General features: G+C 40.9%; 1 protein-coding gene across 1 annotated transcript in view; it reads right to left on the reverse strand.

The window, feature by feature from the left end:
• The window catches only part of myo16 (myosin XVI), a 301,066-nt gene that overhangs the window by 55,436 nt on the left and 228,656 nt on the right, over nt 1-16,974 (reverse strand). The window contains exons 24-25 of the mRNA XM_048598425.1: nt 2,611-2,789; nt 152-232 (exon numbers count right to left, since the gene is read on the reverse strand). Coding sequence (XP_048454382.1) covers nt 152-232; nt 2,611-2,789 — 260 coding nt within the window. The remainder of the gene's footprint in view (nt 1-151; nt 233-2,610; nt 2,790-16,974) is intronic.

Raw genomic sequence — 16,974 nt, forward strand, 5'->3', positions numbered from 1 at the left:
TAGCAATCAGAAAATCCATTTTCATTATCTGACGTTAGCAAGTAAGCTACTTTTAAAACCATGCAAGTAAGAAATGATGCCGGTTAATACACATAATGAACATAAACATATTCTATTCATTCAAGATTACTGGCTGCTCTAAAATACTTACCCTAAGCTGGGAAGCCAGCGTTGTGGGCCCACCCCACTCTAATCGTTGGAGAAACGTTGCTGTTGTCTTCTTTTTCAGGAACTTAGAGAAAGGAGAAACAATACAATTGAAAAAACAGATGATTTGGTTCATCATAAGGATGATTTAGCTCCTAATGTATTCTTCACAAGCAAAATACAATGGATACTGAAAATTCAAAATGAAATTAAGAAAAACACAGTCAAGACTAGAAATACTCAGCAGATCATGCAGCATCTACGCAGAGAGAAACTATAGCTATCAGATCTACCACCTCAGATACAAACAGGCTTAATTTTCAGAGTTAGGATTGCACAGCAAGTACCATGCTGTCAGAGAAATCAAGTGTGTAAGGTCCACAATTTTTTTTTGTATAATCATTTTGAATCCGTATTATACCTTTATCCTGGTTCTAACGTCGCCAGTATGGGGAAACATAGAGATAGCAAGGTGTAGAGCTGGATGAACACAGCAGGCCAAGCAGCATCAAAGGAGCAGGAAGCTAATGTTTTGGGTCTGGACCCTTCTTCAGAAATTATTTTTCTGGGACATACTCTCTTTCCACCTTGTCATGTCCTTCAAGAATTCTGTCAGTTGCAATGAGATCATCTCAAAATGTTCTGCAAAACTCTAGGAATACAGATTAGGTTTCCTCAATCTCTTCTTGTAAAACAATTCCACCAGCTCAAAGATTAATCCGGTGTACTCTCACTATGGGATGTATATTCTTCATGAGAGAAGGAGAACAAAACTGACCACAATATACCAGGTAAAGTCTCACCAAAGTTCTATATAACTGTAGCAAGGCATTTTTACTTCTATACCCAAATCCTCTTTAACTAAGTCCAACATAGTGTTTGCTTTTCACATTTCTTGCTGTCCCTGCATGCCTGCTTTTAATGACTCATGGACAATGGCAACCATTTCCTTTCAGACATCCACACTTTCCAAATGCTCATCTCCCAACCTGCCTTCTGCTTTTTGTACCAAAATTACAGATGGTTTGCTAATCTGTTCTTTGACTGTTTTTATTTAATAATTTCTTTTTTTTGCTCCCTTGTTATCATCACACTAACCAAGAGAAGCAATCTATCACCAGTTACTCTTTCTTGGTTTGATAATCCTAGATATCCCTAGCACTCACTCACCAACCATCTCAACACTGGTGTAAAAATACCTAACTTGTGAAATCTCTATCCATGATTGTAACACTTCATCTCAACAACATGCATGGGAAAAATACTATCTAGTTCCTATGACTTTCATATCATTGCTCTAAACCATGTGAAATCTTTCTATCTCATAATCCCACGATATTAAGTTACAAAATACGTTGCATCACATTGTCGTATTGGAGCGTTTGAGCTATAAGGAGAGGCTGAATAGCCTGGGGTTATTTTCCCTGGAGCATCAGAGGCTGAGGACTGGCCTTTTAGAGGTTTATAAAATCCTGAGAGGCATGGATAGGGTGAATAGCCAAGGTCTGTTCCCCAGGGTAAGGGAGTCCAAAACAAGAGGGCATATGTTTAAGATGGAAAGATTTAATGGGGACCTAAGGGGCAAATTTTTTCATGCAGAGGGTGGTGCATGTATTGAATGAGCTGCCAGAGGAAGTGGTGGAGGCTAGTACAATTACAACATTTAAAAGGCATCTGAATGGGTACATGAATAGGAAGGATTTAGAAAGATATGGGCCACATGCTGGCAAATGGGACTAGGTCAGATTGGGATGCCTGATCGGCACAGACAAGTTGAACCAAATGATCTGTTTCTGTGCCATATGACTGTATGACTCTAAGATAGCCTTTTAAAAGTTGTAATTGTACCTTCCTCTGCCATTTCCTCTGGCAGCCCATTCCACACTCGCACTACTCTCTGCATGAAAGTCTTTTTAAAACATTTTTCTCTCTCACATACATGTGAACGTAACGCAGCATTTCTCAAATAAATGGGTGAATGCATTGTAAGGTCATCATTATGAATTATTTTCATCTATGAAAAATGCTTAAAAAAATCTATTTTCAATTGGACTTAATGGAGGGAGAGAGAGTTTTTTCTGAAGAAGGGTCTAGGCCCGAAACGTCAGCCTTCCTGCTCCTCTGATGCCGCTTGGCCTGCTGTGTTCATCCAGCTCTACACCTTGTTATCTTGGACTTAATGGAGCTATTTTCTGAGTTTAGACTGTCCATGGCACCTTCCACTGAACGTGGGATCCTTGGCGGTCAGCTGTTGAATTTCTATTCAATTAATTAAAGCCTGGTACTCTGCGACTAAGCCAATCAGCTGAAAATGTAAAAATTGTCCAGAGATTTGTAGTGTTATACAAAAAAAAGCTTTACTTTCCCTGTAAATTTAACACTCATCACACCAGCCGTCAGTTTATGATAAGGTTGATGTGCATGTTTATATAAGAAGAGTTCAGACAATTTCGCACCCAGTACCTTGCTGTTAATGTCCAGAAACTTTTTTGGTCCTTTGGTTCGTGAAGTAGAACATCGATTCTGTGACAACATCAATGCTTTGGACCCTCTAAGGCTCAAGTGATGATGTAAGGGAATAAGAGAACCAGTTTGGGTCAGTTTGGACTGGAAGAATTGGTGAATAACAACATTTTCGCTGGCTGCAAATTCGAGAGAAGAGTATTATTAATAACGTGATTCTAAAACTAAAGTTATATATATGCCAAATTTCCATCTCACTGATTACTTTGATTTCTCTCAGAAATTTGTTCTGATTTCTATGAATAAATTGATTAAAGTGAAATAATCTTAAATACTACCTTGGAAAAAACCTCTCTCATATTTCAGAGATAGTAGGAACTGCAGATGCTGGAGAATCTGAGATAACACGGTGTAGAGCTGGATGAACACAGCAGCATCAGAGGAGCAGGAAGGCTGACGTTTCGGGCCTAGACCCTTCTTCAGAAACGTCAGCTTTCCTGCTCCTCTGATGCTGCTTGGCCTGCTGTGTTCATCCAGCTCCACACTGTGTTATCTCTCTCATATTTGCCTCGTCTCCTTTTGCCTTAAATCTGGGTTGTCTGGTTAACTACATGTCTCACTGGAAAAATTCCTCCAATTAATTATTTGATGAAAATCCTTCGTGGATTTGAACACCTTCATCAAATCCCTCCTCAATGTTCCTGCTCCAAGGAGAAAAAACTGACCTTCTCCACTCCTTCCACGTCAGTATAATCTCAGAAGCTACATTAGTAAATCAAAACTGTTCTCTCACAAAGTCCAGAATCCAGGTCGGTCACAACCATTGTTGTATAAAGGTTAAGCACAACTTCCTTTTCAATGTACTATTTGCCTCTGTTTACATAGCCAAAGATCTCATATGCTTTATTGATTGCTGATGTATTCAACACATTATCAAGTAAAGCATTCTAAATCCTAAGAACTTGTTGCATTTAAGAACACTTGTCATAATAACGTTGCTTCTTTTGACAATCACTTCAAATCTGTGCCCACCAAACCTCCAATCTTTGGAAATAGTATCATTTTTATTTATTGTATCTAAACCATTCATGATTTTAAATACTTTCTTCCCCTTTGATCTAAGCAGAACAACTCAAGTTTCTCCACTCCATTCAGGTAACTGCAATCTCTCACCCATGGAACCATTCCAATAAATCTCTGCTGCATCCCTATCCCCCCCCAACAGTCTTTACACCTTTCCTGAAGGGTGCTAACCGGAACTGGACACAGTAGTTCAGCTGGGGTTGAACTCATGTACTTAGAGTCGTAGAGTCATACAGTACGGAAACAGACCCTTCTGTCTAACCAGTCCATGCCGAACATCATTCCAAACTAAACTAGTCCCCCCTTGCCTGCTCCTGGCTCATGTCCTTCCAAACCTTCAAGGGTTTCATCATAACCTCCTTGCCATCCTACTCTTTGCCTCTATTTCTAAAGCTGAGAATTCTCTATTAATTATCAATTTATCCTTCTGATATTAAAGACTTTTACATTTATCCCCAGAATTCTCTGCCCTGTTGTCCAGTTAAAATTGATCACCTTAGTTTCCCCAAATCTTACGATCAGAGAATCACTTAGCACAAACGAAGAATGGTTTGGTGGAATTTTTTGTGGTTATGCCAGGAACGACTGAGTAAACTCACCAAATCCTAAAGGGCAAACCTACTAAACAGGGTGCAAGACAGGGGGTGAAGGAACCAACAAAAGGGAAATACCTACTAGCCATGTCCTCATAAATCTACTTGTCACAAGTGCATCTGCCCATGATAGGGTTGGTAGGAGTGACAACTACAGAGACCTTGTAGAGATGAAGTCCCCTCTTCACACTGAGGATATACATTATGTCATACGGCATTACCACAATGCTTACTGGGATAGATTTTGAACAGATCTAACAATTTAAAACTGGGCACCCATTCTGTTGCTGTGGGCCGTCAGCAACAGTAGAATTTTATTCAACCACAATCTGTAACCTCTGAGCCTGGCACAATTCCTACTCTACCATTGTCACCAAACCAAGGAATGAACCAATATTTAATAAAGAATGTAGGAAAACATGTCCTGAACATCATCAGCAAATTTTAATATGAGAATTTACCCTGGTGATACTACCACAAAAGATCACTTGCATGTCAAACAGTGGAAGCAGGATACGATAGGCAGAACAAGCTGATCTTACAATAACCCATCAGATCTAAGGGTAGCAATCCTGTCACATTCATTCATGAATGGTGGATGACAATTAAACAATAAACAGGAGGAAGAGGCATTATAAATATCCTATCCGCAATGATGGGGGTGGTTTTATCAGTGCCAAAGGGAAGATATGAAGCTCCTGACGTCATTAGAGCCTTGATAAGAATGCAGAGAAATGCACTGAATTCCAGAGGTGAGGGGACAGTGACTGCCCTTGAAACCAAGTATGGCATTATGAAATCCTAGGAAAACTGGAGTTGATGGGAATTGAAGTAAAGAATTGAGCTGGAGTTACAACAAATGCAAAAAAAAGGTTGTGTTTTTTAAAGGTCAGGCATGTGACATCATTTCAGGAGTACCTCAGGGTAGTGCATTAGATGTGACCAGGGAGGAAGATGCATTACAGAAAGGCTACCTACAAATTCCCCCGTAAAGCATGTCACCCAGACTTGAAAATAAACCACTGTTGCTTTACCATTGCTGGGCCAAGATCATGGGACTCTGTTCCTAATAGCACTGTAGGTGGCCCTACAGCCCAAACACTGCAGCAGTTGAAGAAAATGGCTTATTGCCATCTTCTAAAGTGCAATTAGTGATTTGCTGGTTCAACCAGTGAATAAATAAGGACATTCTTACAACTGGGGCATTTAAATTCATTTAACTAAATAAAACTGGTGTTAGAACTACGAGATAGTCTTAAGAGGCCATTTGGTTCAGTAATGAGCTTGACCAAGATAAATTTTGCACCAAACTTAATCAGTCTGGCCGATAGTGACTCAACTCCTGTAGTAATGTAGTTGACAATTAATTGCATTCTGAAATAGCTAAGCTGTGAGTAAACCATTTGAGAAGGTGGATCACCAGCATCTATTCAAGCACAACTGAGAAGAGGCAATAATACAGGCTTTACCAACATCCAATCCTCTGAATGAATAAAATGGTCACTCTACCCATTGAGCTCATCCCTCCAAAAAAAATTGCAAATCCTCCATCATAGTGTCCATTTCAGGTTAATTATAAAATTGGCCACCACTTGTTTCCTTATCTAATTAAATGTTAAAATATTTGATGTATTAAGCAAACCTAGCAATTTTGTTAATACTTGCTTAATATTTTCTAACATTGAGGTGGATTCCATTCCCGGTGCTGCTCAGGCTGTAGCCAGACTATTCTTTGTGTCTTGGGTTAACTCTATTGGCTGGATTGCTGGTTTGCAAAGCACAGCGATGCCAACAGCATGACTTCAGTTCTTGCAATGGATGAGGGTACCATGAAGGATTTCTCAACCTCTCCCCTCATCTGAGGCATGGTGACCTTCAGCTTAAAACACTGCCAGTTATTTCTCCTAAATGAGAGCAGCCCAGTGGGACTATGGGACTATGGAAACTTTACCTCTACCTGCTATAACTTGGATCAATCCCATCAAAACTCCCTTCATGTGAAAATGGTCTGTTCATAAAATTGCTGCTTGTAAGAAGACATGGATTTGGGAAGAGCTTTATTGTCACAGATGTGATTTTGGGATTTTTGTGAAATATGTTTGTGTGCTGTTCAATGTAGCAATCGCAGTCAAAGGGAACTGGGAAACCATCACAGACAACAAGGTGCAGGGCTGGATGAACACAGCAGGCCAAGCAGCATCATAGGAGCAGAGAGGGAAACCATCAGCTGGCAGCACAGCACTGAGCTCTCAGAGAAATTTGACAATGACACTGGTTTAATTGTTATACACGGAAGTACATTTGCAAGTGTTGATTGAATTTAAAAGGGGAGCACGTTCCTGATATTTGTAAATGTATCAACATTACAAAGATGAATTAAAAGAAGAGTTGTGAGCTCTGATTATTTTCTCCATCTGGATTGTTTAAGGTCAAAACTTATAGCAGTGTCAGAGGAGGAGCCTGTGAGTTTGCCTACCTACACGTTTTGATAGATAACGGTATCGGAATGCTCACTATTTGAAATTCCATAATATATAAATCCAAGGAAAAATACTAGAAATGCAACAGTGCTAAAAGGAATGTAGGAAAAATCATATAAACATGATTATGAATATTACACAGAAGTAAAAATATATTCATTCTCAGCTGGTAGCATGCAATAATTTTAGACACATCTGAAGCAAGGTCTATTAATTAAAAGTAGATGCTTATAAAACTGAGCATTGTTAGTATTTTGTTCAATATCTTTCTTCTTCCACTGTTTCATCAAGTCGATTGGTGAGCTATAAAGTGCCTAATTTCACTCTGGGTGAAAACCATTATATTCAAATCACTTCCCTTGCCCTTGAAGTTATCTCAATGTCTGAGGAATCTTCATTTCCATTCTGCCTCTCCACTTCTGGTTTTTCTCTCAGCTCTGCACTTGAAATAACTCTTGGAGGATCTGACTTTTAATTTAGTTCCTAATCCATCAAGCTTGTCCTAGATCTCCTCCGTCTTGTTCTTACTTACATCACTGATCTATGATGTCACATGTTTCTTCTTTACATTCCAGTTTTTCTACATGATCTAGTGACCAGACGACAAATTCTTCGAAGTACCTTCCCACTGTTCAGGATTGGAGTATAACTACAAGTACAAAGTGAGCTTTGGACAGACTGCCTGGCAACTTTTTTTCCCATTTTATTCAAAAATCTTTTTTGTGTTTAAAACGAGCAAACTTTTAAAAAATATTTGTGCTTGAGATATGGGTGTCATTGGCTAAGCCAAAAGTTATTGTCCATCCCTAATTACCCTGGAGAAAATGGTGGGAAGCTGCCCTCTTAAACTGCTGCATCATTTCAGTGTAGGAACAGCCACGGTGCTGTTAGGACGGAAGCTCTGGGATTTCGACCCAGCATCAGTGAAGGAATGTCAATATGGTGCAAAGTCAGGATCGCCTTGGAGCACATCTTGACAGTGATGATGCTCCCATGCACGTGCTGCCCTTACGCCTCTAGGTGGTAGAGGTTGTGGGTTTAGAAGGCTCTTTCAAAGGACCCTTGGTGAGTTTCTGCAGTGCAACATGTGGATGATGCACATTGTTATCACTGTGCAATAGTGGTGAGGGGAACGAATACTGGTGGATAGGATGCCAGTGAAGTGCGTTGCTTTATACTGGATGTTGTTAACCTCTTTGATGCTGTTGGAACCACACTTATCCAAAAAGGTGAAGAATATTCCATTACATTCATCACTGATACCTTATAGATAGTGAATAAACATTGGAGAGAAAGGAGGTAAGTTACATGCTGCAGAATTCCCAACCTCTGACCCACTTATGGAGCCACGATATTTATGTGGCTAGGCCAGTTTAGTTTCTGTTGGATGCTGATTGTTGGAATTTCACAAATGATATCACCATTTAATGTTGAAGGGTGATGGTTAGATTGATTCAATCTTTTTGGAGATGGTTATTGCCTGGCACTTGTGTGTAGTGAATGTTACTTGCCACTTATCAGCCCAGGTCTGGATAATGTCCTGGTTTTGCTGAATTGGACATGGTCTGCTTCAGTATTTCAGGTGTCGCAAATGGTGCTGAATATTATGGAATCATCAGTGAACATTCCCCTTTCTGAACTTATGGTGGAGAGAAGGTCATTGATGAAGCAGCTGAAGATGACAATACTCTGAAGAATGATGTCCTGGGGCTGAGATAATTGACGTCCAACAATCACAACCAACCTCTTTTGAGCTAGGTACAACACCAAATCATGGACAGCTTTCTCTTCGATTCCCATTAACTTGAGTTTTGCTCAGGGGCTCCTTGATGTCATGCTGAGTCAAATGTGGCCGTGATGTCAAGTGTAGTTTAGTTCTGGGATTCAGTTGTTTTGTCCCTGTTTGGACGAAAGTCAGGCAGACCCTGAACTGAATGTCAGCGAACGGATTATTCTTTTGCAAGTGCTATTTGGTAGCACTGTCGGCAACTCCCTCTATTGCTTTGCTGATGATGGAGACTGGACTGATAGGTGGTATTGGCCAACTAGGTTTGTCCTGCTTTTTGTGTAAAGGACATACCAGAGCAATTTTTCACGTTGTCAGATAAATGCTGATGTTGTAGCTGTACTGAAACAGCTTGGCTTTGGGGTGTGCCTTGTCCTAACTGAATGAAAAATGAATTGATTGCAGTCATGCATGCTCTGTTCTTTTTTCCGACTCAAGTATGTAACAAACAGTACATACAAATTAAATTCCACTCTGATTAGTGTAGAATGGCTGTGTCATAAGAGAGAATTGACAGATAAAGGCAACAGGGGAAAATTCAAATTGGTTCAGGAAATTAGAAAAACAGACATAAAGGCAATAAGCAAATGTTTGCTTTTAGAAACAGAATTTAAACTAGAAGATACCTAAAGTAGCGACAAATTTTTAAAAGAGTATAGAGGTTAAAGTGACAGCATACAGAGGTGTCTCTGTCATTTCTTAATCTGAGAATCAGCATCAAGTGTCTGTCATACATAAATGTCAAGTGTTTCAACGGTGAGTTTCAAAAGATGTTTCAATAAAGCGGAATTGAATGAAAATGGAACTGCATGAAAAGCTTAAGGTTCAGAGACATGAGAGCTATTGGAAGCATTAAGGTCACAAGAGATCAAAAGACTAAAGGAATTGGAACTTCATTTATGAAGATCATTGTGCCTTACTCTGCATGCATGCCGGAAGCCGAGAATTCTCTAATATGTCCACACGAGGTGAGTCAGATGGTAATGTTGTGACGTTACATTTCTTATTCAATCTGCATGTGCAAATGTAAAAAGTGTATGATTACATAATTAGATCTGATTTAGATATTTCAAAAGGAACACTCCTGCCTTCCTGAGCATGTTCTGCAGAAAAGAACAGGTAACCTGGTTAGAACAGAATGGGAGTAGGACTGGCCTAATTTTAACTGCCAATTGTCTAGATGCTACTGGCAATCCGGGCTGGTACTATAGTACCAGCTTTGACTGGTATCAAACTTGCTCTAACATAATTTAATGCAGTTTGAAGCTCCAGCTAACATTGTTTCAGTTTCAATTTGAGAATCATGTTGTCAAGAGTATTATTAAAGTGTATGGGAAGGAGCATGATAATGGGTTTAGATGTGTAGCTCTTTTGGAGATTTAAAAAATGTGTTTGTAACTTCTAATCTGAATATCATGTTTCTCATTGTATGTGTACCTTGTCTTTAAGAGACTTCATCTTTAAAGACTCCATATGCTGTGCACATACAATGTTGCGACGGCCTCTCAGTGAGTCTACTAAGGGTTTGCAGTTAGCACAATAAAAATTTGTTCGTTTGATGTAATGTCTGTTTTATAACTGTGTTAAATATTAAATAAAATAACACATGGAGCCAATCAATCCCTGACAAATGATCAATGATTAAACCATTACTGTTAACATGAATTAAAATGAACAGCTGAGAAAAGCATTGTCCTGATGAGATCTAATGTGCTTAAACAATCAGTAAGCTAAACCACAGTTATGAACAAAGCTTAGCAATAAACAAGCAAATTCAATTGAGAGGCAAGTTTAATTTACTTGAGAAAGGCAAGTGATCAGGGTGTGAGCTGGATGAATAGCAAGGAAGAGAGGTCAAAGGCATATTGACAGAATGTCTACGAAATTCCCTATTTTAAATTGGGACACAGCAAACCTCATAACAGAACTTAAAATGCCTAAAAAGCATTCAGAGCTATGGTTTCTAGATTTAAATGTATCAATAAAACAAATAAGTCATTTCAATTTGCTTAGCAATTGGGATTGAAGGTCTGTAGACGTAACATGTCAGGATTAACAGCTGAACAGCTAATGATGTCTAAAAGTTATGGATTACATTGGAAGACTAACTCAGAGTCAGATTAAACTTCAACATTCACGGACTACAATTCATGTCATTTATACAGAGGCTTACAGAATCTATAGTCTGCTTTCTGAGCTATTGCAAAGAAAAGAGCTCATTATATGATTTTGGGGAGTCAGCATACAGAATTGATGATTTTGCGATTGCATCCAAAACGATGCAATTTTCCATAAATATTTGCTGGATAATCTGAAGACTTGTGGTTTTAAAGAGTTACAGAAGGATGAATGCAAGTATAAAGCAATCTTGCAGGTTGCCAAAGCTTACAGGTCCTATGTACAAACCTGAAGGTTGGCACGGTCACAACAGCACTCAAACACAGCAAGATATCTGGTAGATGTGGTCTGCATGCACCAAGGAAATGTCCAGCTTTCAATCAATTTTGTTTGGCATGAACGAGAAAAGACCATTGTCAGAGGCAGTACGCTGGAGCAAAAACTGGTGAAAAAGTACAAACAGACCTTGCACAAAGAATATCTTCAAGTTACAATATAAACTGTCTAGCTTCCTGCAGGAGTGCACACATGAAATGATCTTTAAGCCAGAATCTGATGATGTACGTAATGGGACAAAGAATGGTGAACATTGAAGTGATAGAAGGTGTCATTGACAGTATATCAAAAAATACTTGCATCACAATCACCTGCTTACTGATGCTTAGTTTGGATTCTGCTAGGACCACTTAGTTCCTGACCTTATTACAGCCTCAGTTCAAATACGGTTACAAAAACTGGATTCCAGAGTTGAGGGTGGGAGTGATTGCCTTGACATCCAGGCTGCATTTAACTGAGTGTGGCCACGGAAAGCTGGAGTCAATGAGAATCAGGAGGAAAATGTTCCTCTGGTTAGAGACACACCTGGCATAAAGGAAAATGGTTGTGGCAGTTGGAAATCAGCAATCTTAGCTCAAGGATATCTCTGCAGGAGTTCCTCAGGAGAATGCCCTAGGGCCAACCATCTTCATCTGCTTCATAAATGACTTTCCATCCGTCATAATGTCAGAAGTGGGGATGTTTACTGATAATTACACAATGTTAAACACCATTCATGACTCCTCAATTGCTGAAGTAGTCCGTGTCCAGATGCTGCAAGACCTGGACAGTATCCTGGGTTGTATTGACAAGTGGCAAGAGAGACTCTAACTATTGCTCCTTGAAAGTCAATGGCATTACCATCACTGACTTATCCACTATTAGCATCCTGGGGAATGACTATTGGCCAGAAAACTAGCCATATACATACTGTGACTACAAGAGCAAGCCAGTGATGAAGAATCCTGCAGCGAGTAAATCCTCAAAGCTTATCCATCATCTACAAGGCACAAGTCAGGAGTGTGATGGAATATTCCCCACTTGCCTGGATGGGAGTAACTTCAACAATACTCAAGAAGCTTGACACCATCCAGCCTCATTTATGTTTGCCATGACTGCCTAGGGAATCACGTTTTGTCTCTGCTATTCTCTATGTCAGATAATTGCTGAGTGAACCCAACGCTGGCAAGTGTGTTAATTGTAGCCCACTTGATTAGCACTATATCCATAAACATTCTGTCCCTCCACACCGACAGTAACAGCAGTGTACACCTTAAGGAAGATACATTGTAGAAATTCACCACGGCTCCTTGGGCAGCATTCACTCAACTCACAGCCACTTCCATATTAAAGGACAAAGACAGCAGGAACATGGGAACACCATCACCTGCAAGTTCCACTCACCATCCTGACTTGGAAATATATCGCCATTCCTTCCCTGTCATTGGGGCAAAATTCTGGAATTCCCTCCCAATGCCATTGTGGGATGCACTGCAGAGGTGCAAGAAGGCAGCTCACCACCACCTTCTTGAGGGCAATTAGGGATTGGCAATTAATACTGATCAGCCAGTGTCCAGATCCCATGAATGCTGTTTAAAAAAAAGAGTTGAATGGGAACGTGGGCTATAGCAAATGGAGTTCATGAGGTGAGTAACACAAAAGGAGACATGTAGCGTCCCCGGACTGGGCTGGGGGTGAGGATAATCTCAACTGAGGTGGAGCCCGTAGCTCATTCTCAGAAGCACAACCTGAAAGCCATTCTATCTTCCACCAATCTGAACTCGGCAATAAAGATCAAAAATAGCTACTTGCCAATGGGTTACACAGAAGGCAAAGTAAGCCTGTTTTGTCTTGTTCTTGAGGTTGGGATACCATGCCACTACTCATGACAAGTTAATTCTTGTGATTTCTGTAAAGCAGAAGCGATCACAGGCAGACGTAAAATTGTCACATGAAATCACTAATTCTCAAATAATTTCCCAAGATCTCTTGCTGCACAAGGACTCGAATCTGGTTTGCTCTCACAGTGCTCTTCAAGTATGTGAGAAGATAGACTCTTATGTCCACTATTGCCTTTCTAGGTTGACTATTGGGGCTAGAGAGATTCGTGGTCAAGGAAGGAGTACTCATTCCAATGTTGTTTTGCAACGTAACTTGTGCTACCTGAATCTGATTAAGGTGTAATTCACTCAGAGGGTAGTAGTATAGGGAAAACTAGAAGGCAAAGGTTTCAGGTGAGAGGAGAAAGATTTAAAAGGGAGGTAAGAGACAACTTTTTTATGCAGAAGGTGGTGCGTGTATGGAATTAACTGCCAAAGAAAGTGATGGAGGGTGGTCCAATTACAACATTTAAAAGGCATTGAATGGGTACATGAATAGGAGGGGTTTAGAGGGATATGGGCCAAATGCTGGCAAACGGGGCTAGATTAATTAAGGATATCTGGTCAGCTTGGAGGAGTTGGACCAAGGGGTCTGTTTCCATTCTGTACATCTCTATGACTCTATGACTGTAAATCAGGGGACAATGGAGAGACATGAAATGTCTCGCCTCCTTCATGTCTCTCCTCCTTCCCTCCTTTTACTTGTCACAGTGTATTCGAGCCTATGATGAAGCCTATGATTTCTGTTAGGCATGGTTGCCCAGGGAGTCATATCTCTCAGAAGGTATTCTGTTTCTGCTGTTCTCACATGGAGAATAATTGCTGAGTCAATCCAGCATTGGCAGGTGCTATCGTAGCTCTTGTGGTTCTACAAAGACAACTCAATTGGCGGTAAGAGTTATATCGACATCAGCAAACACAGGAACAGCAGCAAGCTCCAGCAGCTGGCACATAACCTCCAGGGGGAGAAGCTGCAGCAGAAATTCCTTTCAGCATGTGGAGGAGACTGAAGGAAGCTGGAATTTACTGTTCTTGTCATCATTTCGTCCGGATGATGATGCACAGCACAGGCACAGACTGAGGGATGTTCAGGAACACCATAACAAAACCACATTCTCAGTTGCATCAGTTCCTAGACTCTGAAGGAGTGGGTAGCCATCAAGATAGCAGCAGCGCCTAATTTTTATGTAACCATATCATTCCAAGGAGCAGTGGGGATCTGGGGATCTGTGTGGTGTCTCCCAAAGCTCAACTCACAAAAGTGTTTAAGAAATTACAAATGCAGTCAGTGCAAGATCATATCTCTTCATTTCTTTTCCCCACGATGAGGTCATTGCGACAGCCTGGGTGATGGGATATTCCATTATTGCCAGCTGCCCCTCCATCCCTGTACAGGGCACTGAAGACTGCACACATCGAGAGTGCTACATTATGATAGAACAAAATTCATTAACAGGATTAGTGTATAACTCACTTGCGATCATCACTGCCATGTCTTAGTGTTCTGTGCCAGGTATCCAGGAAGCTGTCATGGTGTCTATATTCTTGACAACTCTCAAGCACGTGCCTCATTCCAAGGGTTGAATGCCATCCATGAATAGCTAACTGAGAGAGAAGGACAACACTTTCCAAACATGGCCAATGATTCCTTCGCAGAATACAGTGACTGAGTCAGAACACAGCGACAATGCAGCCCACTCTTCGGCCTGTGTCACTGTGCAATAGAGAATGAGTTACTTCAAGACGAGATTCCAATTCTTCGGTCACTCGGGAGGTTCCTTGTAGTACATTCTAGATACAGTGTGCTCCATAACCCTGGCACAATGTATTCTGCAAAACTGAAAGAGGCAAAAGTGATGTTGTGGATGCTGATGAGCTGGTAAAATGGCAGCAATTTTCTAAGGAGGAAGATGTCAACAATGACTGGGAGGAACACCACTTCCAGCATGATGAGAGTGCTGTCACATTGGGCAGAACAATCTAAACTGAAATTATTTGATAGCTGCTTCCAAGAGACAGGAGATAAAATATAGAATCTGGAACAAAACAGCACAGGAACAGGCCCTTCAGCCCACAGTGTCTGTGCCGACCATGATGTCATTCCAAACTAATCCCGTGCTTATACAAGGTCTATATCCTTCTTTTTCCTGCCTGTTCATGTGCCTGTCTGAATACCTCTTAACTATTGCTATCATATCTGTTTCTACTGATTCACATGGCAGCACGTTCCAAACACACAACCACTTCCAGCTAGATGGACAAGGGCAGCAAATACATGGAAGCACCACATTCAAGTTCCCTTCCAAGCCACTCATCATCCTGACTTAGAAATATGTCGCTGTTCCTTCACTGTTGCAGGATCAAAAATCCTGCAATTCCCTCCCCAGTGGCATTGTGGATCAACCCACAGCAGGTGGACTGAAGTAGTTCAAGAACGAAGCTCACCACCACTTTCACAAGGGCAACTAGGGGATGAGCAATAAATGCTGGCCCAGCCAGAAATGCCCATTTCCCATAAATTAATAAAAATGAGGGTCCCAGGCACCTACCACCCTCTGCATAAAAAAAACTTACCTCATACATCTCCTGTAAACTTTCTCCCTATCACTTATGCCCCCCGTAGGTGAAGACATCTTTAATATTTGTTGCAAAGGCAGGCAACCCCAATTTAGTGACAAAAGTAAATACAGCTTCTTTGTTTGGCATTTCTTCGCCTTTCTGTTGTGCACTAAAAGTTACTAACAACTGGTTGAATGCTTCACAACATCTGTTGCTCCTATATTCAAGAAGGAGAACATTCCATGTTCTGAGTGAGTGTTGGGGAAGAGTAGCAATCATTCAAAAACAAGGGTTATAATATCATATGGCGCCAAGGATAATTAGCTTCTGAAGCTTCCTTAATGATCATGTATCAGACAGCTGTATAGAGAGTTGTCTGATGATCATTATCAGTTTGAGAAGCATCCTCATGTAGACCCTTTTGACCCTCTGCATCGTTCAGGTGTGCAATTTCATACGCACTGCTAAATGAGCATGTGATACTCAAGTACACTTCACTACAATGACAAAAACTGCACTGAGAGCATCTTTTCCCACCAGAACAATACACTAAAACAGACTTTGGTTGTTAATGTAGCATTGGGCACTACCCATCTTTGAATGGGTGTGACTCATAAGACACACAAGGAGAATTAACCTTTGCCACTGAGAAATGTGCCCTCTTGAATTAGTACATGGCCACACGCACAAATTGACCGTAAGTGCAGAACGTGAGTGGAGGCAAGGAACTGTTCACTAAATGTTCACATTAACCTGAGGCTCAGTGATCTCCACGCTAAAGCAAAAGTGAAAGGTACCACAGTCCCAGGGTACTACAGACTTCTCTCTCTTGAGAGAGATGTTAAGACTATATTCATGAATGCAAAAGATGATGGGTGTTTAAAATCCGCTGCTACCCAGATGGGAAGTGCTTTTATCATCCTTGGAATGTCTGTAAAGACTGTTTAACTAAGACATTGCAGTAATCGATGTAACCCAGGTCCTACAACTAAAATGGCAGCTAAGTGAATGCGCAATGATTTACCATGCATATATCTTTACAAATATGCGTGTACTTACAATTACTTGCCACCCTTGCCACCTATGTGCCCTCAGATATTTTTTTCCCTTGCCCCCACCTCCCCCATGACCACAGCAGTCTACAGCTAAGTGGAGGGAGGCCTGCTCCGTAGCAGGGCCTGCTGATCTGGAAGGTTTGACCAGGCAACCCTGCAGGGTATTTATGATTAGACCGCCCAGAAATGATAAGTGTGTCCTGGCTAGGTACAGCCTTGTCCTTCTTGGCTGAAACTACGATACTGCTGGGGATCACAGGCGGGGTAAATGTAGAGGCACCTGGAAAGTTAGCCCTTAGTCCAAGGACCGAAAGAACTGCGGATGCTGTAAATCAGGAACAAAAACAAAGTTGCTGGAAAAGCTCAGCAGGTCTGGCAGCATCTGTGAAGAAAAAAACAGAGTTAACGTTTTGGGTCCGGTCACCCTTCCCGGAAGGACCTGAAACGTTAACTCTGTTTTCTCCTTCACAGATGCTGCCAGACCTGCTGAGCTTT

Source organism: Rhincodon typus, chromosome 6 (assembly GCF_021869965.1).
Source record: "Rhincodon typus isolate 14 chromosome 6, sRhiTyp1.1, whole genome shotgun sequence".
Classification (NCBI taxonomy): Eukaryota; Metazoa; Chordata; class Chondrichthyes; order Orectolobiformes; family Rhincodontidae; genus Rhincodon; species Rhincodon typus.